Source organism: Clavelina lepadiformis, chromosome 3, assembly GCF_947623445.1.
Source record: "Clavelina lepadiformis chromosome 3, kaClaLepa1.1, whole genome shotgun sequence".
Taxonomy (NCBI): domain Eukaryota; kingdom Metazoa; phylum Chordata; class Ascidiacea; order Aplousobranchia; family Clavelinidae; genus Clavelina; species Clavelina lepadiformis.
In genome coordinates, this window is record NC_135242.1 from 19,258,205 (window position 1) to 19,283,285 (window position 25,081).

The 25,081-nt window shown below is 35.1% G+C and overlaps 3 protein-coding genes across 4 annotated transcripts; 1 reads left to right on the plus strand and 2 right to left on the minus strand.

The window, feature by feature from the left end:
* Positions 1-1,995: 1,995 nt before the first annotated feature.
* Positions 1,996-7,050, minus strand: LOC143448600 (replication termination factor 2-like). The gene is made up of 6 exons (XM_076948408.1): positions 6,832-7,050; positions 6,224-6,306; positions 5,605-5,746; positions 4,283-4,415; positions 4,006-4,155; positions 1,996-3,335 (listed from the first exon to the last, which is right to left on the minus strand). Exons 1-6 carry the CDS (start codon positions 6,993-6,995, stop codon positions 3,081-3,083), a joined length of 927 nt encoding a protein of 308 aa, XP_076804523.1. The 5' UTR covers positions 6,996-7,050; the 3' UTR covers positions 1,996-3,080.
* A 2,379-nt stretch (positions 7,051-9,429) lies between these two features.
* LOC143448599 (uncharacterized protein C12orf56-like) lies at positions 9,430-17,563 on the plus strand. 2 transcript variants are annotated; one of them, XM_076948406.1, is made up of 12 exons: positions 9,430-11,346; positions 11,793-11,863; positions 12,027-12,194; positions 12,338-12,701; positions 13,057-13,277; positions 13,366-13,508; positions 13,614-13,769; positions 14,409-14,498; positions 14,673-14,823; positions 15,006-15,089; positions 15,301-15,533; positions 15,816-17,563. In XM_076948406.1, exons 2-12 carry the CDS (start codon positions 11,807-11,809, stop codon positions 15,994-15,996), a joined length of 1,848 nt encoding a protein of 615 aa, XP_076804521.1. In that variant the 5' UTR covers positions 9,430-11,346; positions 11,793-11,806; the 3' UTR covers positions 15,997-17,563. The 2 variants fall into 2 exon arrangements, with proteins under 2 accessions (XP_076804521.1, XP_076804520.1); XM_076948405.1 differs by having other exon boundaries at positions 9,434-11,346; positions 14,670-14,823.
* Positions 17,564-17,885: 322 nt separating this feature from the next.
* Positions 17,886-23,442, minus strand: LOC143450500 (potassium channel, subfamily K, member 16-like). Its single transcript, XM_076951069.1, has 7 exons — positions 21,989-23,442; positions 21,307-21,430; positions 20,954-21,084; positions 20,462-20,666; positions 19,486-19,653; positions 18,982-19,103; positions 17,886-18,787 (listed from the first exon to the last, which is right to left on the minus strand). The coding sequence occupies exons 1-7, from the start codon at positions 22,286-22,288 to the stop codon at positions 18,611-18,613; spliced, it is 1,227 nt and encodes a 408-aa protein (XP_076807184.1). The 5' UTR covers positions 22,289-23,442; the 3' UTR covers positions 17,886-18,610.
* Between the last annotated feature and the right edge of the window lie 1,639 nt (positions 23,443-25,081).

A 25,081-nucleotide genomic window follows, 5' to 3' on the forward strand; every position in this document is an offset into this window, starting at 1 on the left:
ACAACCAAAGTTGTCCAACTTGACACTGAGCTACTTTAGTTTGTACTCATCAGTAGATTGCACAAGAATGTTGATTGTATAAACTGATTATATTGTTTCTTCTTTATACGATTACAAATTGACAGAACATTGGCACATCAACAACATTTCATTCAACAGTTAATGTTTTAGCATTTTGGCTTAGCTATATTCAACTGTATTAAATTACTGGTTGCTGGTTACATCTTACGCGACTGTACGACTTTCTACAGCTGGCCAAAGTACATATGAGAAAAAGGCATGACGTAATATGATCGCATAAGTTGCAACAGCATACAGGAAACTGTGTTAGCGTAGCGTTAAACTTTACTGATACTACACTTAAGGACGAGAATTCTATGTTTTACACAATTTTATATTACATTAATTGATATAATTATCACACCATGTTATAACAGCTAACTTAGGTTAACAAGAAGCTGTAAAAATAGCTTCGAACGCACGATATTTTGCGGTGATATAGTGTCAGCCTTTTTATTATTGGGTATGTAGTGGCCTGGGTGGCATTTTTAATACCATTATATCATTCTTGGGAAAGTGTTCGCCAGTTATTGATTGAAGTCTTGTTTATTGATAACACTGCAATTGTCGTTTAATATTTGGAAACTTGCTCTAAATAACTTTATGTGAAAACGCTGTTTAGTACGTTACCAGGTGATTTTAAAACGCCCTAGTTTTAACTGAATGTAACCCCCATTTCCAACGCTTATTTTTATCTTTCGCACGTTCTGAAATGTTCGTGTATTTTATGTCGGTTATTTCCGCTCACACCGCTCCACGCTGTTATAAGCTCAAACTTCTACGCGAGTAACCACTCAGACGGAGAGATACAGAATTGTACGAACGTACTACGTTAGTCGTGTTAATTGCAATTCTTTAGACCTGTTTTAAATGGTGATTACTAAGTTTATGTTTGTGTGTAATATTCGGAACCTGTACAGTTCCTACAATAAAAGGACCGTTTCTGATAAACTGTATCTGTAATAACGTAAGAGCTTTCGGCTAGCAAGAGGTTAGAGAATTCTAACCGCACGCAACCACGGAGTCAGATCATTAATTCGGCAGGTAAATTAAGTCCAAATAACATAAGTTAAGACAGATAAACTATGCAACAACCTCTGCAGGTAGAAATTTCGTAAATTTGAATCTACACTTCTACTGGCATTTCGCAAAATGTGGTTTACTTTTAGTTTGGATGTCCGCTTACCTCGAAGTGAAAGAAATGCGAACTAATTTTGTTTAGTCTGGAAGAAAGAACTACAGTATGTTACTATGTTTTTTGATATAACTTTTAAGTTAAATTAAAAAGAAACTGTGAAAAAAGCTTGGAACGTATGATTTTACCAGTGAAATAGTGACAGCCATTTTTATTTGGAATCCGACACCGGAGGTAGGTAAAAGTAGCAGTCAATAGCCTTTAATAGGTTTGATGTAAGTGCCGTACTTATGGCCAACGCAAGATATACGGACAGGTGGGCGTTTCAAGGTCAAATCGAAAGTTACAACATAAGCATAGACTCTAACTTCAAGCTAGTGATCCGATATGAGTTAAAAATGTTGTCGCACAAAGGTTTTATTACTTTTGTTGGTTAATATCAAGGAAAATCTCCGTCAAAGGTAACACAAGTATTAAAAACTGGAGAGAACAAAAGATTGAGAACACACGTGGCACCACAAATGACATTTACGATCTGCTGGAGCCAATACAAGTTTCCTTTGAATTGGTACTTTCATTCTTGGCTAAGGTAGAGTAATATACCAATATTACAATCCTTATCGAGCATGTTCTCAATTACTTAGCATAATGTGCGACTTGCAGACAGGTCGCCCTGATGAAGCTAATGGATCCTAATGAGCGAACATTATTTTTAAAGCAGTAAATTTTATTATTTAGGACTAAAATATATACATAGCCATCGTAAATAAATAACAGGAAGTGAAATTTGCACGTGAAAATGATATACATGGCACTTTTATTGTGTTAGCGAATGACGTCAACAAAAGAGCGTAATACAAGCACAAAAGTATAAACAATAGTCGTATGAAAACGACACATTAGAAAACATTCCTTAAAAAAGGAATGATAATTAATTTATCCATTTACGTAGTATGTTTTTGTTACTGTCATATCGTTGCATGTGTTCCGATGAAAAAATTCATGCCTTCGCATAAATAGAGTAAAATACATCGCATGTACATAGTCTGAAGAAAAAAAATATTATCCATAACTCAGTAACATATATGCCTGGTAACATACACAACATTTAAAATATACAGGATAAAAGCCAACGTAAAGACAGCAACCTCAAATAATTTCAAAGTGAAATATACTACAAGAGTAGCAATAACAAAGCTCTGGTGGAAGAAAAGTTTATTTGCAGTAATCAAATTGACAACAAAGCCTAACAAAAACAGAACCAACCAATGGTTTCCAACAATGGGTTCACACTTTTTTGCTTATTTCAAGTTTAACATCACATCATTTTTCCAGCTAAAATCTAAATATTTTAAGCCTTACTGGTCAGGTAGTATGTAAGTAGTTTTCCCTTTGTTTTTTCATGATCTGACAAACAGTTTATGGACATGGAAGCTAATTTTGCCACTTGAGCTTACACTACAAAACTACAAGTTGCCTGCAATTTCTGAGATCCGACCCTTATCTAAATAGACTTCCTGATGACAAAATCGTTGACTAGAATTGAACTTTTTGACATAAATAGTGTCAATTATGGAAGCTGGTTTTCGGAAAAGCTTTATAAAGCAGCAAGTTTTTTGTGTCCAACGACACAACAAAGTTGAGAACCAATGATGTAGAGTATTGACTCCTATAACCATTATAAAGCGAGTTTTCATCTCTCCATTTTTCATCAGCGTTTTCCTGTGAGCATTGGAATGTTTTCTGATGAAAACAAAATGTCCATTGCAATTGCAAAAGTTTAAAATAGTATGACAATAGCTTGAAGATTTTCATCCTGTTTTCATCGCCAGACGGTCTAATTATCCTGGATTCGAGTGAAACCAAAATTTTAGAAAGCCCAACTTTACCCAGCATAATGATATGGGTTATATGTGATCCAATGACCATTTTTGTCCTTTGCCCTTTTTGCAGAAGAATGTGAAGTAAATAATGATTTAAATGCTTCTGTCTGGAATATCTTTTCCTCTTTTAACTTGTGCTTTGCTCCTTGTACAGTGTTGTTGGCAGTCAAGTTCTTCACTGTGTCTGATGAATGTGAGCTGCCAAGCTTTGAGTTTCGACTGGATGTGGTTTTGTGTCCATTGACTTTTGAAGTACTCTGTAAAGCAAAATACTATTTGCCTAAGCCATGAGTGAAACAATGCGGCTAAGCTCAAACCTATCTTTCAGACAAGGAGCAGTTTACTTTTAATGTATTCACCGTAATTAATTACCATGGTTCCATGCCAACACAATCCCACCCACTTTAACACCTGCCAAATCGGCCAATTACAACTTCATACAACATAAAGTAGTTCAATGGATGGAAGCTTAATCCACCATTGTTGGGTTTATTGGAGTTGTGAAAAGCTGAGTTATTGGTGAAACAGATAAAGGCTGGGAATTTAGCCAACGATCCTTAGCTGCCACAGTTGCCAATTGTCCTGTCACATTATTAATCGTAGCCAAAACTACTATTTATTCTTATGAAACGTGACGAAAAGTATTGTATAAGCAACAATATGTCAGGTTAGGCCTCAATATTTATCAGGAAAACAAAGTATTCAAACTTTAAAAATTATTAACAAAGCAGCAAATTTCTGTGAGTCAATGGATGACCAAAAATTTCTCCAAATTCTCTCCACGTACGTTTTCGGCTAATGGCTAACAAAATCTTTAGTTACTAAGAGCCCATTAGCCGGACAAATTTTCCCAGCCCTAGAACAGATCAACCATTGACAATAACTGTAAGAAAAAGATCACCATTAGATCAATACAAGTTTACTTACAGGTTCATCTTTTTCTTTCACCTCATCCACCGCAGGTTCACTGTTGTTTTTAAGGTGGTTAGACTTTTTATCTTTTTTAGATCTTTTTCTTTCGTTCTTAGCTGCTTCCTTTCGTGCTTCCATTTTTTCTCTCAATATGTCCTCCTCCTCCTTAACAACATAATGAAAAAATAATAAAATCAAAGGCCGTAATTAAATGAACATGTGAGGTTTAAAATTAAACAAAGCAGAGTAAAGTATGGTACTTTTGAGGTGGATCGCTTGTTATGGGACTTACCTCAGCAGCATTTAAGTTGATAATATCGTTTTCTTTGGAATATTCCTTTGAACAAGAAGGGCATTTATTTCCCCGGACTTGTTTTAATGCACGCTCACTTAAAACACATTTGCATGGAAGCAAGTAAGAAAACCTGAAAATGAATAATCTGTGATGGACTGTGTTGTGAATTCTAACTTATATACAGAAGCTATGATAAATCCATCACAACGTTATTAAACTGCATGGACATATGCATCGATTTTTCAAAAGAAAATGAAATAAAATGTGGAGCAAATTGAAAGTTGGACATTTCCTCATTTCCCATTGTGAGAGCGTAAGATCGGCAGAACATTATTGTTGTTGTGTAGTTATGTAATGCATATCACAATGCGTTCAACGAAGTAAACTGGACTGCTTTTTCAACTTGACAAAGAAAGATATTATGCCTAGTTTATTTAAAATGTAAACGTAAAACGAATTTCTTAACATAGTTAAAGCAAGTACTCTTCACTAAAGACGCTATCAAAGACGATTTGCCAAAGTATCTGAGAACATGGCAATCGACAAGTTACTGGGCAAAAAGCTTAAAAGCAAATTATTCTTTCGTTTCATTTTCATTGAGTTAATCAGGACTATACAAAGTTTTAATTATGTACGGGAAACTTACGTTTGAATTTATCAAATTAAATAATTCATATCTTTGGAGCAATTTTTATGAGAAGCCTTTTTGGTTCGTTCTACTGCTAAACTCTGTGCCCATAGTAAACAGATTGAGTGACATTACGCCGGTAAAATACAAAGCGTCCTAAGCTCTTCGATTGATATGTGTTACAAGTACCATGAGCCAAAACAGTAGAAAACATTTTATGAATCCGAAGTTTAGTCGTCGTTTAATTAGTTGTATTAATCAGAAGCCTATACTACAACCATACAAAATTTTTTATTGATGTTGTTTAAAAGCTGTTAGCAAATTTTCAAATATCACCAAAACTATTTTCATAATGTTTTTACCATCACCCGTTATTGTGACGCTTCAGTTCTCGAGGGGTGAACGAATTAATAAATTTACGCATTGCTGTTCATCGCAAATTTGAATTGGTTAAACCAGATGTAGAAGTTGTTTATAGCGCGAGAGAGTTGAATCGCTTTTTCGGATTTACTTAAATACTTTTGCAGTTTAATACAGGTAGCTGGCTGGACACATCATCAGTGACGTTATCATCTAATGTATAATAACACATAAAAAAGAATCAGTAAAAAGCAAAACTTCCAAGGAAATTTCACTTAAAGCTTATACAAATCAATTATGATTTCCACCCAGTCGCCAAAAGTTAACTTACTTGTAGGTTCCATTCATTTCAATGCCAGCCACAGGGCAGATATATTTGGCATAATGGGTGTCTATGTAGCCATCACCTTTCTCTGCACGCCTTTCCCAGTCTTGGTTTTTATGCAAGACAAGTACATGGATATCTTTTAAGCCTGAACAAAAAGAACTGATATCATTTCATATTTGCTCAATGCTAAATACATTACAACGTGTCCATTCTTTGCGTAAAATTTATACAGCTTCCGTTTACATTACACAGCAGAATCCGTTCCCAGTTCCCACTGCTCCCCAATGCAGAGCAAAAGCAAAAGTTACAAAAAATTGTTGTTACTATGAACTACAACAATATTACAATTGCAACCAGGCTATAAATTCATAAGAACTTATTGGGTCACCAGAATCAGCAAAAACATTAAGACTAAACTCTAAGCTTTATGTAAAATGTACCACAGTTGCAATAATCCACTCATAGCCTACTATAGAGTCTCTAGACTAAAGTACAAGAAGTGAATGTTGTACTGAAAAAAGATTTGTTTGCTAACTCAGCAGCCATAGTTCTAAATGTCAAGATATAGCAAAAAAATAAGCAAATAAAAGACATCGATATTCTATATCTTTCACAATGATACCTTTAATATGATTCATTTTCACCAGTTTGTTAGCAGGATCCTTGTCAAGCAAATATTCAATGACAGCATCTTTATTATACAACCTAAAAAATTAATTATCATCAATCAATAATTATATCAGTAGTATAAGTCAGGGTTGCCTAAAGTGCAGCCCAAGGGCCAAATGCGACCTACACAAAGTTTTTCCTGGCCATAGGCCAGTTTAGCCATTAAAGGTGATGTAACTGAATTTAATTGTATGAAATGGTTGGCGGTTATTTCAATCAGGTTTCCCAATAAACTGTCAAAAAGTGAGGAAATAAATAGTATAGCAAAGTTAATAAGCAACTGGCTGAAAAAGCAAAGCTCTAATCAGAAATTTTAGGATAAAGAATTTGAGCATACTTGTAAGTGACCAAGGCACAAGAATGGTGAAATGTGGTCCCTACCCTTAAAACTTTGGGTGCAAATATTCTATTGTAGTTAAAAGCAATAACGTAGCATTGGCTTATACGGCGAGTATAGGCTAAAACCAATATTCTGGCACTCGAAAACCGGTAATGGTTTTACATGCTAGGTGGGTCTATACATCAGCATACACAGTTTATTCGTAAAATTACAAATGCTACCTGCCAAGCTCACAAGAAACGATGGGTTCTTTCAAAATTTGGTTTGACAGGGCACAGTATTGCCATTTCCATGCCAAATCAGCTTTCTTGTCTTTTTCTTCAGGCTTCTTTTTTGTTCTAACCAATTCATGTCGTTTTGGAATTGTACCTCCATCACATCCCATAGTGCCAGCTGGAGCATATATTGCAAAATCACACAGTGGTATGTTAGCTTATTAAATGACTAAATATTAAAAACAAAAAAGTCATTATATATTAAAAAATTGTACAAGGTAAATGTTTATTGGTGTAAACTTATTTGTTTAGTAAAGCAAACTGCAAAGTTTGTGTGTGTACATAACCTTCCAATGTTGAACACAAACTTGCAGGGCGCACATGTTCAAACTTTGGATTGAGTACATAAGTGTATAGTGATAACCAAATGACACCCCAGTTGAATGCATCATGTGGTTGCTCACTTGTGCACTAGACCTCACACTTTTAATATATACTAAGATCAGAACCATACTCTGACATAATGTAATGAAAAACCCATTTCTACATTTTCAGCTATAACTATCATTTCCACCGATTAAGAGACCACACTACAATATTTTGGGTTCATATTCTGCAAGATATCTATGCTGGTAAGTTCTATCAACGGTGAGATTTATAAAATACTGCAGTGGGTTACAGGAATGCATCCTCACTAGTGGAGATTATTATTGCAAAGTTGTACAATACAAAAGAGTATAGGTCTAGAGCAGATAAACAGCACAGAATTGCAAGTGCCTGACTGGAAAATAGGGACGTTTTCGACAAGAACTCGTGCATGCAAGGATACAAATCTTGGCGTAATGCCAGTAATGGCGTCCATCTAAGCCTCATTTGTTTGACATAATTGTTGTAAATTGGCGTTCAAGCAAAGATTTATTTTTTGTTTATTTATTATAAATCAGTATCGGAATGAAAAAGTTTCCATTGCACCTTGATGAACCTTGTGCGTGCAGATGCCACACTTTTCACTATGGTGCATGAGCAACATTTTTAGTGTATAACAGTTTGCAAATGTCACAGCAACTGGTTAAAATTCCAACGAAATAATGCAATATACAGTACTTGGTGGCTATATTACTTAAATTTAAACGAGAAAGTTTGGACTATAACTTCAGTTTTTAGGAGCTAGCCTATTATTATTAAAGATAGGGTCTTTCATTTCTCTCTGGAGAAAGTTCTGTTTAAAAAACGTAAAAGAGACCCAAAATTGTTTAAGTTAACCAACCAGACCGAATCGGTAATCCAATGGCAGTAGGATAAAAAAAGCCAAAATTACTGTAAAATTTTAATTTAGGTGCAATCCAACATATAGACATAGGCTACCATTTTGCATGCACAATGAGGTGAGTGGGCGACTGTTTTTGCACACCAAAGATCTACTTACTGAATTAGACTTGTGGTGTATCCTATTATGCCTAGACTAGTGCTAGCATATCTCTATATATTACCATTGATATTAATCGTTCGCGACCATCAGCTTAGCGACCTGCGTCAGCACAATTTTTCGTCCTTCATAATTATGGCAAAAATGAAATGGCTGCCACTAGGCTATTTCACCGGAACAAAATCGTGCGTCAAAAGCTATTTTTCAGTTTCTTGTTAAATTAACTGAAATGTTATATACCGGTAACATAGTAACTTAACCCTACCTAAATTTACCTTGCAATCTATATCTAATAAAACTTTAAATCTACTTTTTGCATACCCTTTGTCCTAACCTATTCGCCTATCTTTAACAACAGGCTGCGTGATTTGCATACGGACCGAACGGTGAAATAGTCTCTTCGAATGAATGAACTTGACAAATAAAATGATCACTAGGATAACTCCGAAAAACACTTTAGCCTAATTCTTTGAAACAATCTAATTCTTCACAACATAGCCTACAGGTTACATTCTTCTACGTTACAAAGACATCTTTCCATCCACCCTACAACACAATACAACTACAGGCCTACAAGATGCAACGACTACTGATCGATAGCACAACACAAAAGATATACGTCATTATGACCAAAAACTTATAGTGTAGAAATCTAACAACAGGTTTTTCTTTTAAGATATACCAGCGTTTCTCAAGCTTTTTTAGACACGAAACACCAAGAAACAAGGACTTATTTAAGGTGTGGTTGAGGAAGGGGTTCAACCCGCAACAAATTTGTGAATACGGCCTTGTCATGAAATACAGATGAACTTCAATTTCGCACATTCCTATCAAGTAATAAAATTACTTAACGAATGCATGCAAAAGCACAAAAGGTAAAATGGACTATCACTATAGAAATGATTTGTTTGGCGAAACACTTTGAAGAAGCCATAGTTTGAAATCCGCTGAGATATACCATACATAAGTTATATAATTCTATTTTATTGTTTGTTTTTCGCCATTAACTGTGCGGAGCAAAAGTTACGATGTGAATCGTTGTAATTATAGCGCAACAAAACACATGCTAACCAAAAATTAACGAGCAGAAAAAAATGGCTATGCCCAAAGGCTTAAAACAAAATAAATATACGAAGTGATATAACTGTATATGTGTTGTCGTGTATGCGTGTGAAATTGTGTCAATGTATGCCACAGCTGTCGGTTGGTCGGCTGCTTAATGCTAAGAGTTTATCTATGTAAGTGTTATATAGTTTACAGTCACGTCTTACGCAACTAATCATACTTTATTTTAGGACTAGCAATTCTGTTTTAATAAAGCCTTAGTTACTTTTGGTTTTATATCAGAGTTCTAAGTAATGACACTAATGTTTACGGGAATTTCCCTTTGTCAATAAACAAATCGACAACAAACACAACTTGCCAAAGCACTGGCAGTCAAGGCTGCCACTCGTAGGGATTTTACCCTACGGTAGGGTTTTTTGGGCCCTTGTAGGGTGTAGGGTGACCCTACGGGTTTTTCACCTTTATTCATAGATTTCCTTTTGTTTAAAGTAAAATAAAAATAAATTCAAATAATAAATTTACTGAATAATGACAAAAACATAGTCTAAGCCAGGGGTGGCCAAACTGCGGCTCTCGAGCCGAATGCCGCTCTTTAATGAATTAGCATTGTTGAATTAGACATGCATTTTCCCGGTCTAGACGAGTTGTTTGATCAGATTATGAAACAATGCGTTCTATCTCATGTAGTAACAATGGACTCATTGTTGTAACAATGGACACTTTACTTAAGTAAATTGTCAGACTGAAGCTGTACGTCAGGGCTGACCTAGTTTTAAGTCTTGGCTATGGTTATACTAATAGTTGTAAATTGCAAAAAGAGTTGGAGAAGCCCAGCAGGTGGAGACTGGAGAGTGAGACAGCAGATGAGCAGAATCAGCAGATTGAACAGACAGGATTACAGGAATCAAGTGATCTTGTTTTGATCTAGTCAAGTGATCTTGAATACGATACTTTTATCATTAAATTACAATAATTCTGGTTGTTGACAAGTTGACAACGGTAATGCCCAAAGAGGTGAGATCCAAAAATTCTAGGTTTCGATCGCAAAGCTACAGAAAAGAATGGGAAAAGGAAAACTGGGCACAAGGATGGTTAAAAGTTTCGTCTCAGGGAGCATCAAAAGCATTTTGTCAATTTTGTGACAAGAACATTCTTGCTGGGAAATCAGAACTAATGAGGCATGCAAAAACTGCTCAACATTGTCAAAATGCTGCACAAGTTCTTGGAAGCACATCGATGGAGCAATATGTCACAAGTAGTCAAGGCTGCATCAAAGCTGAATTAAATACTGTGGCCTTAATTGCAACTAAAGTAGTTATAAAGTGCCATAAAACTGCCAAAATTTCTTTTTTTTTTGTTCAAACTGCGTAGGGAGATGTAGGGTTTTTTTAGGTGTGCTGGTAGGGTTAATTTCTTTTTTTGAGTGGCAACACTGCTGGCAGTTCCCAAGCGACCAGCTATGCGCGGCAAGAAGTTGCCTGGGGAGCTTCAATTTGAAAGCTGGTTTTCAATTGTATTTTTTTGTGAAAAAAGGCAAATGACTGGCAAGTTTTAGTGAAATAAATTTTCACTATAATTTTACTGTTTTTTTCTGTCAATTCTTTTGTGCATAGAATTTGCCTTGCGCTTAGCCTGATAGACGATAGTGATAGGCCTACTAAATAGTCTACTACTGCAACCCCGACTAGAAAGTGACACGGCAGTTGTCGAACAGAAATCGTGCCTGTAAAGACGCAATTTTTGGCGTGATTCTCTTCTCAGGCACATCATACAAATTTTCCTGTTGGGATACGGGTGTGGCGTGTAGACACTGGACAGGATTAAAATGAACGGCTGATAAATCAGGCTCACATTGCAAACTTTTTGGTGTGATTAGAGTGTTTATATATATCATAAAGGTTTATTGAATGGCTTGCCTTTTATTAGACAAAAGCGTCTGTTTATGACAGTGTGCAAATAATGTCAATTATGTAATTTAAAGTTTTTCTTAAAACATTGGTTGCAAAGAAAAGCTGGAACCTGGTAAAAAGGTAAGGCGAGCAAAAAAATACCAGCCTAGTTGGCTTAATTTGCCAAGACTACTAAATTTGTAAATTGATCAGATTTATTAAACTATTTTTTAAGTTTTAACACCCAATAGTTATCATTTCACTGCTACACTATTCTAAGACTGACTGAAAGCTGCTGTGTTTACTACAATTGAAGTTATTAAATTATTTGATAAAAGTATTTCATAGAAGTCTATACCAAGCGGTACGGTAGTATTACAATGTTCATTTAAGACAATAAAGGAGATGTTATATACGTATTAAAAACTTAGCAGTCTGGTACCAGCCTATTAGCTAAAGAATTATCCTCGTATGATTATGAACAAATAAAGTCATTTTGAGTTGATAATAATTAAACAAATGCTTATGTGATTTCCTAAGTATTGTAAAATTACTGAATAGTATTATTTCCATTTTATTTATTACAGACTAAATGTTATGAATGGCCGTCAAACATGTCAAATTTGACAGTTTCCTAAAAAGAACATTGGATGCAAAGGTGAGATTTTCTCATTCTGTCTCGTCCTTGTTCAAAAGGATTTAGAGTGCAAATTATTTTTTACAAATTCAGTATTTTCTGTTAATTTAAATGCTTTAACTGTCTTTTAAGCTGGAATTTTGGCTCCTTCCAAATTTCTCATAGCGAATCTTTACTAATGTAGGTTTACGAGCAAGTGAAAATATGTGATCCATGCATTGTACTTTCCAAATCAGAAAAACATTCCTTTCGATTTGTATTTTTAACTGATGAAGCTTTATGCATAACTGAAAATCCACCAAAGTCAATTCTCTATTCTATTTCATTGAAAGATGTCCGAGAAGTTGAAATGGTAAATTTTAAAAAGCTGTTATATGAACGGATTCCAAACTATTAGAGATGTATCTTATTTGTTTGAAATTTATTTTGGTAAGTATGCCAAAATGCAAGTAGCACTTGAAGTATTTGATTAATTTCTCTTGTTATAATTATTAGGTCCATGACTCAGCAACCTTCTTGCAAAAGGAACTACGAGCAATAGCACTACACATTGTTATAAGACATGTATCAACCAATTCAAGTAGTATAAACAGTTTGTACAATACAAGGCCCATTGGAAATAGCAAGCATTCGAGCATTTTAAAAACCATGGTTGGTTCCCTGTTAAGCAATCCATCCTCCAATACATCCGGGCAAAATTCCCTTCAAAAGTCGAGTATTGTTTCTGGCTCACTGAGTGAGCTCAACGTGAATAGCCATAACAATACAAACAGCCAGTTTACTGATGACACTACATCGTTTTCTCTGAAAAATAAAACCTTGTCTTTGGAAAGTTTTGAAGATGGCTTGTCTTTATCAGGTATGTATTTATATTCAAGCAAACATGGGAAACGGTATCTTACTTACAGTTGAAACTAGTGTAAGTAAGTAATAAACTATGTCAACATGAATAACTTATATGCTAGCTCTTCTTTCATCTACACATTTTCAAGAGTCTTGCAAGTATGAACCTGTGGGTACTTTGTTTATTATGATTACATCAATGTATTGTCATTACTACTATCCAGTAATACAAATACACTCCATAATGGACATAGTGCATGAAAATGCTACATGGTACAATGACTATTTTTGAAGAACCAGTTATTATGACTTAATTTGCATCCGACAAAATCTAAGAAATCTATTAACGCATAGCTGTGTGTTATATGTAGGTTCAAGTGCAACATTGTCAGATTACCCGGCCTCGTCCCCACGGGATATTTTCAACTGGAAGCAGTGTGACCCATTTCAAGTTGAAGTTTTGGATTCCGCAAAAGACCCCCGCAGTTCTATGGGCAGTGAAAGCTCTGTTGAGGAGTTTCACCTCTATATTTTGAACCAAACTTCAAATTTTTTTATGATGTTGAAAGCTGTATGGCGATATCACTTGCTTGTGAGTGTTTGCTTTCACATTTTTCTTATAAGCATTGAAACAAAAATAATAGAATGCAATGTCTTAAATCTAGTATGTTTCCTTTTAGAAATCTACTACAAATTTTAATTGTCTTGAGAACGCCAGCAATAAGCCGATTAGCAATAAAGTCACAGCTGCACTGTTTGGTGGACTCAAAGAAGATATTGTTCATGCAGTTCAGCAATCAGCCCCACTGGAACATGTTTATAAGTTAGTCTAGCTTGTAATATTAGGTTTAAAGAAATACAGATATTTTTTAATAGCTTTGTGCTATCCTGTATGCTTATTGCTATAGAATATGCAATATTTTTGAAGGTATTTTCATGAATTGAAAAGTGTTGCTGAAGGTAATATGACCATAAAAAATGCTTTTTGGAAAGATGCCGAGTTGTTTGTGGCTTGTGGACATTTTCTTCATAGATATTCCACTACAGGAAGCTTTTTTCTTGAAGACAGAGCAGATGAAATCGAGTTAGTTTTTATTTGTAATATTGCATATTCATCATATATTTTATTGCATTTATATATAGAGGTGGGCAGTCAGTACTTTGAAAGTATTGTTGGTAACAGTACCAGTACTTGGCAAAAAATGTACCGACGGTACCGGTATTTGGTACTCTTTCCAAAAAGTAGTTTGGTACTTTGTCAGTAGTTGGTACCAGCACTTTTTGTGTAAAGGACACTGTTTCAAGTGCAATGTTTGCCCCAGTTCAGGCCCAGCTACAGATTACTTTAAGTCAAAACATATGTAACCTCAGGTCTTGCAGCTTTGATAGACATTTGTAGACTAACGAAGAACAGTGAATTGTAAAAGTTGGAATGTAAGTTTCATTAAATTGAATTGTTGAAAAACATACGTCTTAAAACCTTGAAATAGTCACTTGAAAAGTATCGAGTTCCGGGGCCGACTAAAATTTAAAAAATAAGTAATTCGGTACTTTTTTCCAAAAATACCGTCAGTATCGGTACTGGAAAAGTAAAGCGGTACTATCTATAGTACCCTGGTGCTGCCCACATCTGTTTATGTATATGTTTATATGTCATTCTCATTTTCATGCAGTACTGGTATGTTGTGGTTGTTCATAATAACCAACAAGAACTTTTTACCAGATGCATGGTTTTAGTGGCTGAAACACTATGCATGATGTTGCAACAAACTGAAGCAATAACACAATGTCATATGGTGCTACAAAAATGCAGGTAAAACTAGAATTTGCTCAAAGTTAAAAAGTCATAAACTACAAGTTGTACGCACATATTTAAACTGATATCTTTATTTAATTCAAACCCTAAAAGATATTCATTGAAAATTGCCCTGTTTGCTTGGTTTTGTTAATTTACATTTTCAATCATATTTCGTTCTGACTGTAGCAGCAGCTTTTATGGAAGCATGCTAAAAGCCTTGATAAGCTTTCCTGAACTAAGTGGATCATTAAAATTTGACGATAGCCTAAAGGTGCTTTCACACGATTATATGGTGGCAGCTTATGATGTTATATACGAGTTTATTGTGGCTGCAGAACAGGTCTGTATTTGCAGTTGTCTGTGTTACCAATAGCAGAGAGACCCTGGTTTATAGTTTTAAGGGTTTGAGATAATTTTAGTCTAACACCTACCCCTCTTTGCAAAAATGGTACCACTGAATAATGACTATACTTTGCTGTTGATAAGATATAAATAAACAATTCAGTTTATGAATATTGTCAGGTTTCGTGGAACTGTTCAGAAATTGCCCAACTCACTTTCAGCACTCACACCCTATATTCTGTGCTAAACTCCCAACCAAATCTCGTAAGGTTTTGACGTTTTTAGGCCAAAATGTATTTCTAGTGTCGTTAAACAAAGCACAACAACTACCATCAATAAGTTTCAAGTGCAAGTTTTAACCAGTTTTTGTTTAAACTATTGCAAATTTAAAATTTTAAAACGTTTTGCTTTGTGTGATTGTATAAGGGTTGTACAAATAGATTAGGTTCATTTCGACCTATTTTGTACACAACAGAATATGTTTATGGATCACATTATGAAAGAGTGTGTCAAGATGTGGGCATCTGGCCCCGATGATATGAATTCTTCTCAATTTAGCCCTAAGTCGGTTAATTCTTCTCATAATTCACCCCTGTCACCAAGTCAAGCTGTGGTAATATATAGAAATTTCACAGTTCTGCATCGCTGTCTTACTAAATGTGCCAGTGTCAAGTTACATGCAAGAGAAAAATTTAAAGAAGAATTCAAGTATGTTGTATTTATGTTTATTATATATTGATATTTTATTGGATTTATGTATTTATATCCCAATAATACCAGGTTATCACTTACTATTTAGCATGACATTTTATGAATTTGATTCAAAAAATCTCGCACATTCGATTGCGATCTATTTTTGTCATTATTCGTTATGATACATGTTAGTTATGAAAGCGTTGTCTGACTTCAAATCAATGTAGGTAGTTAATGTCAACTTCTGCTAATCCATTTATGTTTCAAAGTTCCATCAAAATTATGTGTTGAATTTAGATATTACATTCGACCAGAAAAACTTGAAATGAAACTTCCTAGTTTGTACCCTGTATCGGGTATTGCTCGAAATATTACGTCGTGCGTGGCGTGCATTGTGCTTGAAAGCAGCAATATTGGACATTCTGGCAGAAAATATGGCAGCCCTTCTAAGAGCCAAAATACAAAGAATATAAGTTGACAAGGGGTATTTTTACAGTGAATGTGGGAAATTTCTACTAAAGTGTTAATTAAGGTATAAATATGTTAATTTGTTCATATTTTGTGGATTTTAATAAACAATTCGCTTGCCTTCTGCCATTTCTTTTTTATGCAGTAGTGTATACTGAAACATGTTCAATCTAAGCTTTGATTTTCGTAATATTGTTTCGCGATAATTTGTTTGTTGTTTGCAATATGCATTTTTATTTTGTACATTGTTTTCTCATTTCTATTTTTTTAATTGGTTAGGAAGCCTTCTTTTGCATTATTTTCTTGAAGCTAAATTTACTAAAAATTCTTCAGTGACTTGTTATGGCAACAGTGCAACCGTTACACTGAGATTGTTTGCTGTGCTTGGTTATTCAAACTCAAGAGGTATAAAAACAAATAGAGATGTTCGATTTTCTTTCAAACAAAATTGATTCAAAAACCTCGTTGTTCTCTCTTCATTGTTGTTAGTTCTGTTTATACAAGGACAACAACACTTGATCTTTAGAATAGAAACGGAGATGTAGCCAAACCACATATTATAAAAGGGGTTTAAAATTTGTTTGCACAGTTAACAAATATTTATGCCCTTTGCTAAATATTAAAAAAGCCAATGTACATTACAGAAGGTACGTTGTTATAGTTTAAGACTTCCTACCCTTCTTTGTCCCGCTACTTGTATGTTCAATGTGGTGTCACCCTCACATGTTTGGTTCAAAATGACTTGGTGAAAAGATTGTTTTGTTTTATCGCGACAACAACTTGCCATTAGATGCTCTTGTCATTGTTTCTTCTGTATTAAGCGTTGTGAGAAAGATATTTTGAATTGTGGCACTTGTATTGACATTTTGACAGTGTGGGTGTTTTTCAAAGCACATCGTCCACATATTACTTGTTTTATTTCTGCTTTTATTTTTTGATTTATGCTATTCCCTAAGTTCCATTTCCTTAGTGGCTTAGTCCAATCATATAACAAACGGTTATGATTGATTTTTCTAAAGCGTTTAAATTCACTTTAGATGCCACTGTATGTAATATTAATCCAAATATGCACTTAATCTCCACATTCCATTGTCTTCAAATAGTCACTTTCGCTACTTGCAGCATGTTGTTGTTCATACTCTTCAGTAATATTTTGCACTGTATTCCACTAACATACCACTTAATGTTTTAAGGTCAAATTTATTTGTACGCTGGTTGCTTTTGCCGAGTACGGAAACATGTCTAGGTTTTCAGTTTTAATTAATACTTAAAACGTGCATTGTACTTCGTCCGACGATGTTGCCTTCACTACGCTACGTGTAATCTCTGCAAAATTCTTCGTTGCGCCTCTGATATATTGCTTATAGGTTGTGTGCGTATAATTTTACATTGTATCCAGTGCTAGGTATTTTGGCAATTATCCAGGTTTTTGTAAGTTGTTAGCTTGTATCTCAGGCAATTGTTAATAATAACCATTGTTCATGAAGCATCGACAAATATTTCATGTAAATATTAAATGCTTTCGTTAGTTGTTCACCTTATAATGTTATAGATTCATAATAAAATTTCTCGTTTATCCAAAACTGTTTGGATCAGGAACTATTATGCACAGTGCTATGAAAGGATTTTTTAGATTTTAGAGTATAACATATTGCAATTATTTGCAAAAATATTCCAAAATAATAAAGACAATTATTACGTCACTACCAGATTTGGTCTGGTAAGTTGTCAAAAGTTCATTCTGTGAACAACTATTTTCAGCATCCTACCTCACCTAGTAACTACAGCCTCCTCCTATTGCTTGGGAAATGGGAATGACAAACACTTTCTGGCTTTATTTTTAATGTGCAAAAAGATTATTTACTAAAATCTTAACACATTGTGCACGCGGTTTGCCGATTAAAGCTGATATAATTTTAATGGCGACATGAATGAAAGATTACCGGACAAGTTAGGCAATTAGAAATAGGTCAAAAAACCCAATGGATAAAATAAATTGGATGAAAACGCGTTGAGGCGGCATCATGTAACTTATAACACGAAACACAAACAAGCGCGAAGTTGCAAGACCAAGAGTTTTTGAAACAATCGCGGTTTGCAAGAACAATTTAGAAGAAAAAAGAAACAGAAGGCATAAAAGCAGCTGATGTATGATTTACTGTGAAATGGACTGAACGGATAACGGCGGCAGGAAAATTTTTTAAAATAAAAGTGGACATGAAAGCTAGTGCAGTTTGTTGGTCGTAAAATTTCCTTCCCATGCACTTTTGTCGTAATTCCGAAGATAGCATCAGCGGCACAATACATCGCAACCATAATGGCCAAAAAACATTTATTTATTGATTTGAACAACTTAGGAAAGTAAAAGCTACGGAGTTGGAACTCTTTCGCTTTGTTTAATTAAGGATATTAGTAAATGAATTATATGTTTGAACGACACATTGGGCACAGGTATTGCGGTTAAGGTAAAAATGAAACAAAAAAGTCTTGCTTTTTTCGAATCGATAATGGTCTCTCTTGCTTAACTTCTTTCATTGATGGCAACCCAGGTGATAAACGTGGCCAGATTACAAGTGACCAGCAACTTTCCTCTTCGTTTAAAGTTTCCTTGTCATACAAGCAATTTACGTTTGCGTTGCTTTTTCCTCGCCCATAACCGATATAACCACAGTGTGAAAGGAGCCTGGCCCCGACACTAAACAAGCTTCATTTTCAACGAGATTATCTTCAGCCGTCTGCGGTAAAAAGTCCTGATTCGCGTGACCATTCAACATTGAATTATTCGCATCTTGGCCGTTCACCTGACGAGAGAATTATTATTTATTGGTTCTTTCACGTGGTAAGTATCAACATTTATTCATATCTGGTATTCTATGTCAAAAAAAATTGGCTAAATCGACTTCATGTTTCACTTCAAAGTTAGCTATTTTGATTTTTTTATACAGGCCTACTTATTTCTCCATGACAAGACAAATACTATGAATACTAAAATTACTTTTGTGTCAACGTTTCCGTTTTGAAGTTCACAATTTTCCATCGTCCCTGTTTCATCATGAGGTGGATACTTTGTTCGATTTTTGCCGTTTCCATTGGAGCTAAAGCGTCTCGCTGTAATCCCTTGAAAACAACAGGAGCATTTATCTTATTTCTTATCACACCTTTCCGTTAATTAACACCACAAACGTGCATATATGTAATTGCAAAAGTAAACTGTGTTGCGCTCAAGTATTGGCTGCAAATGTGCAAACATGTTTATTATGTATTATCAGCAACCAACAGAAACCTGCCGCCATTGCCGAAGCAATCACCAAGGAATTTACCTTTGTAAGGTAAGTATAGCGACAAAAATTGTTTACATAGGCTATACTGAATAAGCTATATGCGCAAATTGTGCATGTCATATAGTAGCCTGAGTAGGCGTTAAGAAATACGATGGTTTAGCGAGATGTATGATATAGAAGAAAGAAAAGGTATAGAGAGAAAAAATATTAAAACTTACGTTTGATGACTTTAGGGCTTGAAACGTTTACTTTCCTCCTGATTGATTTCGCGTGCTTGCTCATGTGAGTGGCAATAAGTTGGATGATGGTTGCAAACCACGACAGTCCAGCGATCACCCATACGAGAACAAGAATAAGCCCAATAAAACCAACGGTAGAGCTTGGATCTATAACACAGAGCAAGGTATAAGACCTATACAACATGTTGTTCACAAGGTCGATCGTATGCAAATATTTAGTTCATTCTGTATTAAATAACTGCTAAAATATGTTGATGTGCAATGATTCATCACTGCGTTCCCTCTTCTTGATGTAAACGGACCTTGTAGTTTGGTTGAGCGCACAGAATATACTTTCAAAGGGCAAAGGAAAGAAGGTTATATCATTGACAATATCGACATATTTTTCATTACTTTCAAAATGGAAACGTTATAAATAATAATTTTATCAACATTTTGGTTGATTCTTATACCATCGTTGATTTTATAGCATTTTGGAGCATAAGTACAAAAACATTTATGTTAGCTATTGATACTAATTATATAACGTCCAAAATATGATTGCTTTATCAGCGACTTATTTTCAAATTGGGTATTTGTTTCAATGCGGTATATAGCCCATGCAACCTACCAGTAGTCAATATCATTCCGGACCAAAAATTAAATTATTGTCAATGCTTTTAATATTTATGAATAGCTATATTTGGATTAGTTTTGAGAATAGTGTAAAACAAAAAAGAAAAACTGCCAAATCGTGTACTGTACAGTAGGCTATAGTTAGAATTCTCATCATGCGGCAGTATGTATCAGGTTAGGGTATTCGCCCGGTGACGGGATCATGAAATAGGTGTACCCCAAAATTTACAGAGTATTGATGAAGTGCCAAAGCAATAGGTGATACGAACGTTTCAATATCAGACTGTAACTAAAACCATTTGAAACAGTCGCGTTTATAGATTTGTTTACTAATTCATACCTGGCACATAGTCACCGAACCCAGTTGTGGTAAGTGTCACAACGACACAGTACAAGCAACCTACATAGGTCCACTGTTCATCATTACCAACCGCATAAAGCAGGATGCTTGGAAGGAAGACGTAGATCAAGAGGCCAAGAAGAGATGTGAAGAACAATCCTGCCATCTTTGCTTTTGGGACTAGCCCCAACACGCGAGTTGCTGCCTGGGATATAAAAGAAAGTTTTAATGGATTAATCTGCTATCCACAGACGTTATTAAAATTGAAGTAGTTTGTGACGTTTTGATGTATAGTGATCATTGGTGATCGGTTTATGCCCAGCAGCATTGTCATTTGTATATACCGTATGATGGCAATCCCCGTTGGAACATTATAGCTCAATTTCGTTTTTCTTCAAGAAAATGACAGAACGCCTTGCGTGTGCTATTGGGCAATAGGTATTATTATTGTAATGGAATTAGAAATGTATTTCACTAAAATATTACCCTTACCGATTTGATGTAATACGCCGATATAACTCCCATTTTGGCAGCAAGGATGCCAGTAAACGGAATTGATAAAAGAGCGTAAATGATACAAAAGATCTGCCCTCCGTTTGACACCGGAGTGATTACGCCGTAACCTACAAATGTTTTTACTTCAAATCAGACGATAAAAAAGATATTTTTACTTTTTCTAAACTTGATTGTTTTATGAACAGTTAGTGCGTTTTTTTAAAGACGTTGCGACATTAAATGGTTGAGGTGTAAATCATGTAACCGATAACCTTGCTGATGTTTTCCCCGAAAACTTCCAAATTAATATGCAGTCATACTAAAGTTAAATCATCACAGCAAAGCATTACCAATTGTAGTTGCAACGGTAAAAGCTAATATGAATGCATTTTCAAGAGTCCATCTTTTTGGATAATATTTCGCTTCGCCTCCTTTAAAGTCGTCTACCCCGTCCGCCACAGCCAGTTCCAGTTTCTAAAAAATTATGTTTGATTACTAGGCTACTTGTGGACTGCTGCTGAATATAAAGCTAAAGTCATCAAGTCAGGCTATGTAATTTATTTTATTTGTTTAACTAAAGCTCCGTAGTCGCAAGTCTCTCTGCAGACGACCTCATTGTTATAGAATATTGAGGCTTAAGAGCAAAAGAAGTTCACAGATTTGCTAACTGGTGTATTAGCTGTAAAATTAGATATGCTGTATACATAATGCTAAAAATGCCACAATAGCATGATCAATATTAATAAAATGACAGCAATTTTGATTTTTAATCGCGCAATTTTTACTATGTTTAGTTATGAAGTTACGATTGCTTTTTCTCAATGATCGTACACGGAATCAAAGGTTCATGGTCAATACCGAATACTAAGCCTCTACTCTTTCGAATAAATTTGCTCGGCGTGGATTTTACTAAGACAACGGAAGTGATGTCTTTGCCAACTACCCATGCGAAACCTAACTCCCTTTTGTACAATTCCTAAAAATAAAATTAAAACGTAACTTTATCAACTGTTTGCTTGCTGATAAACATACCTCAAGAAAGGCCTCGAGTTCTTCAGTGGTTATGCACGCGTTGTGGTTTCCAAGGAATTCTCGCTTGATTGCCGGCAACCAGTGTTCCTGGCCTTCGATTTCTTTCCTCTCGATTAAAGTAAATAAATAAGCTGCGAGCAGGTTGAACAAAATGTAGACGACAAGAAACAGAAGAATGAAGAGGTTTCCTTTCAAGGTGGGCTTGGTAACTTTTGACTTTTCTTGCGCAGTATTATTATTCAGGCTAAACGCTGAATCGACTTCTTCGAGTGCCTCTTCGGGTACTTCTGATTTTGACATCTTTTTCTTTGTCCGAGGCAGGTTTTTTAGATGCTCTAAACCTCCTATGTAGACATTTCACGCTGTATACATGCATAAACATTATCTGAAAAGTGGCTGCAGGCTTAATTAATCATCTACTCATACTACTGGTTAGTTGACAAGATACACAATCAAAGCTTTTTTGTAACCTGTTAGATGTATTCGAATTGGTATTGGTATTGAATATATTCGAATTGACATTGGTGTACTATCCGGCACATGATTTTAACTAAGCCTATTCTTTATATACAGACACAAAATCTACTTTGTCTTTCGCAACGTAATTTCTAACGACCTGCATAATTCATATAACGAAGGAATCTGTTTACACGTCAATGACATTTCGCTGAATTTCAAACGACATCTCCAGTTATGAATAGCCATGCTTGCACTCATTACTGTACCAGAAACTTTACGTTGCAGCATCTAGTAATTTCACCGTTTTAGTGTTTTAGGTTTTGGCACAATTATAATGCTAAAGGGATCTTAGTTACAACTTACGAAAGTTTACAACTTATCAAAATACGAAATCAAAACCACTATTTCATAACAAGTCCCTACTGCGTCTCAGCGTATCGGAGATGGCTTCAAACATAGAATTCGTGGCATGCATATTGTGTAACATGGTTGCCTAATGACTTACAAAACATACAATAGAGCGAATTATCTAAATGTTCTTGTCGAAGCATACCTAAGCACTGAGACTCATTTGGAACCTGACCAATACTCACATCACACACTGTTGCACATTTTCATATTTTCACACGCCCTAGTTACGTATGGTAAGCGAATCTTTGTCCGTTTTGAATGACATATCCGTCCAGGTCCAGTGGTAGCTGTCTAATTTTCTGCAAGGCAAATTTTAAGAAAGCAAGCAATATGGTCTAGAATGTGATTCCCAAACTGTGTGCCGCGAATCTTTTTGGAATTTTGGAAAAGAACTGCATAAATATTTAAAATAAGGCATGCAGACAAGCATATGCGACTTAAAAGCGCTCTAACTGCTTTAATAGCTGATAAATAAGCACATGTCCATCCAATAAGCACATCCATCGCATTAATACGTGAAAATAATTTTTTTTAAAGCAACTTTTCTTCTTTGTAAGTGTGCCGCGAGCGTTTTATAATTTTTCTAGTGTACCACAAGCTGAAAAAGTTTGGGAACCACATTATCTAGGCTCTAGATAAATGTTTTTCGTCAATGTAAAGCAGCATGAAAAATCAATTTTGGAAAAAAAGAAAAAAACTTACAGTTGACCTTTCAAAATTCAACGAACTGTGCAATGACTAATAACAAATAACTTTATGTTAACCAATTAAGACCACGACTAAAGAATGCGTGAGTAAAAATATTACCCTATGTTTACAAATTTTCAATTCATTCTAGTTCCCATCTTACAACAACAGTTACTGTATATACACAATCTTACAGCGACCAGGCAAACCAATTCACTCAACAGCGAAAGTCAAACCGCAATAGATTTGGCAGGTGAAGACATTGCATTTTTTATGATCTTGGCCATCAGCACTGAAAAAGACCTATCTTAAGAATCGTTACACCTTGGAGTGGAGCAATATTATCTTTCGGCCAATAGTTTTTCATTCCGTCTTCACATGTGCTTACTTCCGTCAGTATCAAAGTTTGTTTTACCGATACAAAATGATCATACGTAACGCTGAAATTTCTGACGTCTTTTCATTTTGGCAGACACGTGTAAAATGTTTCTACCTTAGGCCGATATATCACATAAGCTTGCAGAAGGCAACGGTCGTGAGTCGTTATAAAGCCTTGAGGGAGCAATTTCCGAAATTAATACGATAAAACCGACGTCATGAGCATGGTATCAGACGCATACGTCAAACGGCATACTGTCATAAAAACATTCAAAGTAGATCCGCAAAGTTCAAAGCAAAATTACCGCATTTCTTGATTCGCTACTCGACTGACTTTTCATGAACTTAGGCTATGGTTAAAATTAAGGTCATGTTAATCTGTTCTGCGTTCTGATTTCACTAAAAGTTTATTCTAATTGTCGTCATTTCAAGTGCAATTAATCTTCTCATATTATACAGTAATCCGTTCAATACAAACATATTCTAACTACGTCAACAGTGAGAGACATTGCACACGAATTGGCAAAGTTTCCATGTTATTTTTTGAAATTCAGCGCATTAACGACTTCCACTACTGTCTGAAATTGTTGTGAATAAAAAACTAGCGTGACAATTTAATTATAATCAAAGCCATTTGATACAGTTTTCTTTACTCAAAAGTTAAAACGATTAGTTGCAAGCAACATTCAACCTATACACTTAATTGCAGCCTAATCAGTCGATACCATAAACAGCAAGGATATTTTGCATTCCGGAAACTGTGGCGACAGCATGGACGTTTAGACATTTTGAACAAATCAAGAATCAGACGGAATAATTTGCCATAACCGACTCAAATTGCTTTCGAAATTTGAATTGATGAAACGTTTGCGAAAATTGAACGTTTGCGACAGACAACATTTCTGGAAAAATTCGACCGATTTTAAATAGAACAAAGGTTTTGAAATGATCTTGGATGATCGATAGATTCTTGGATTAATGACTTTTAGCTCAAGAAAAGCTTTCTCCAATAGTAATACATCACACCGCAAACCAGGAACTGCCCTTAATTGGTTACATTTTATAAATAATTTAGGTTTAATTAAATCGCTTGTACAAAGTATCAAAGAAAAAAACAAAAAGTTAACATAAATAAACCACTGGCATTGAATAAAATAC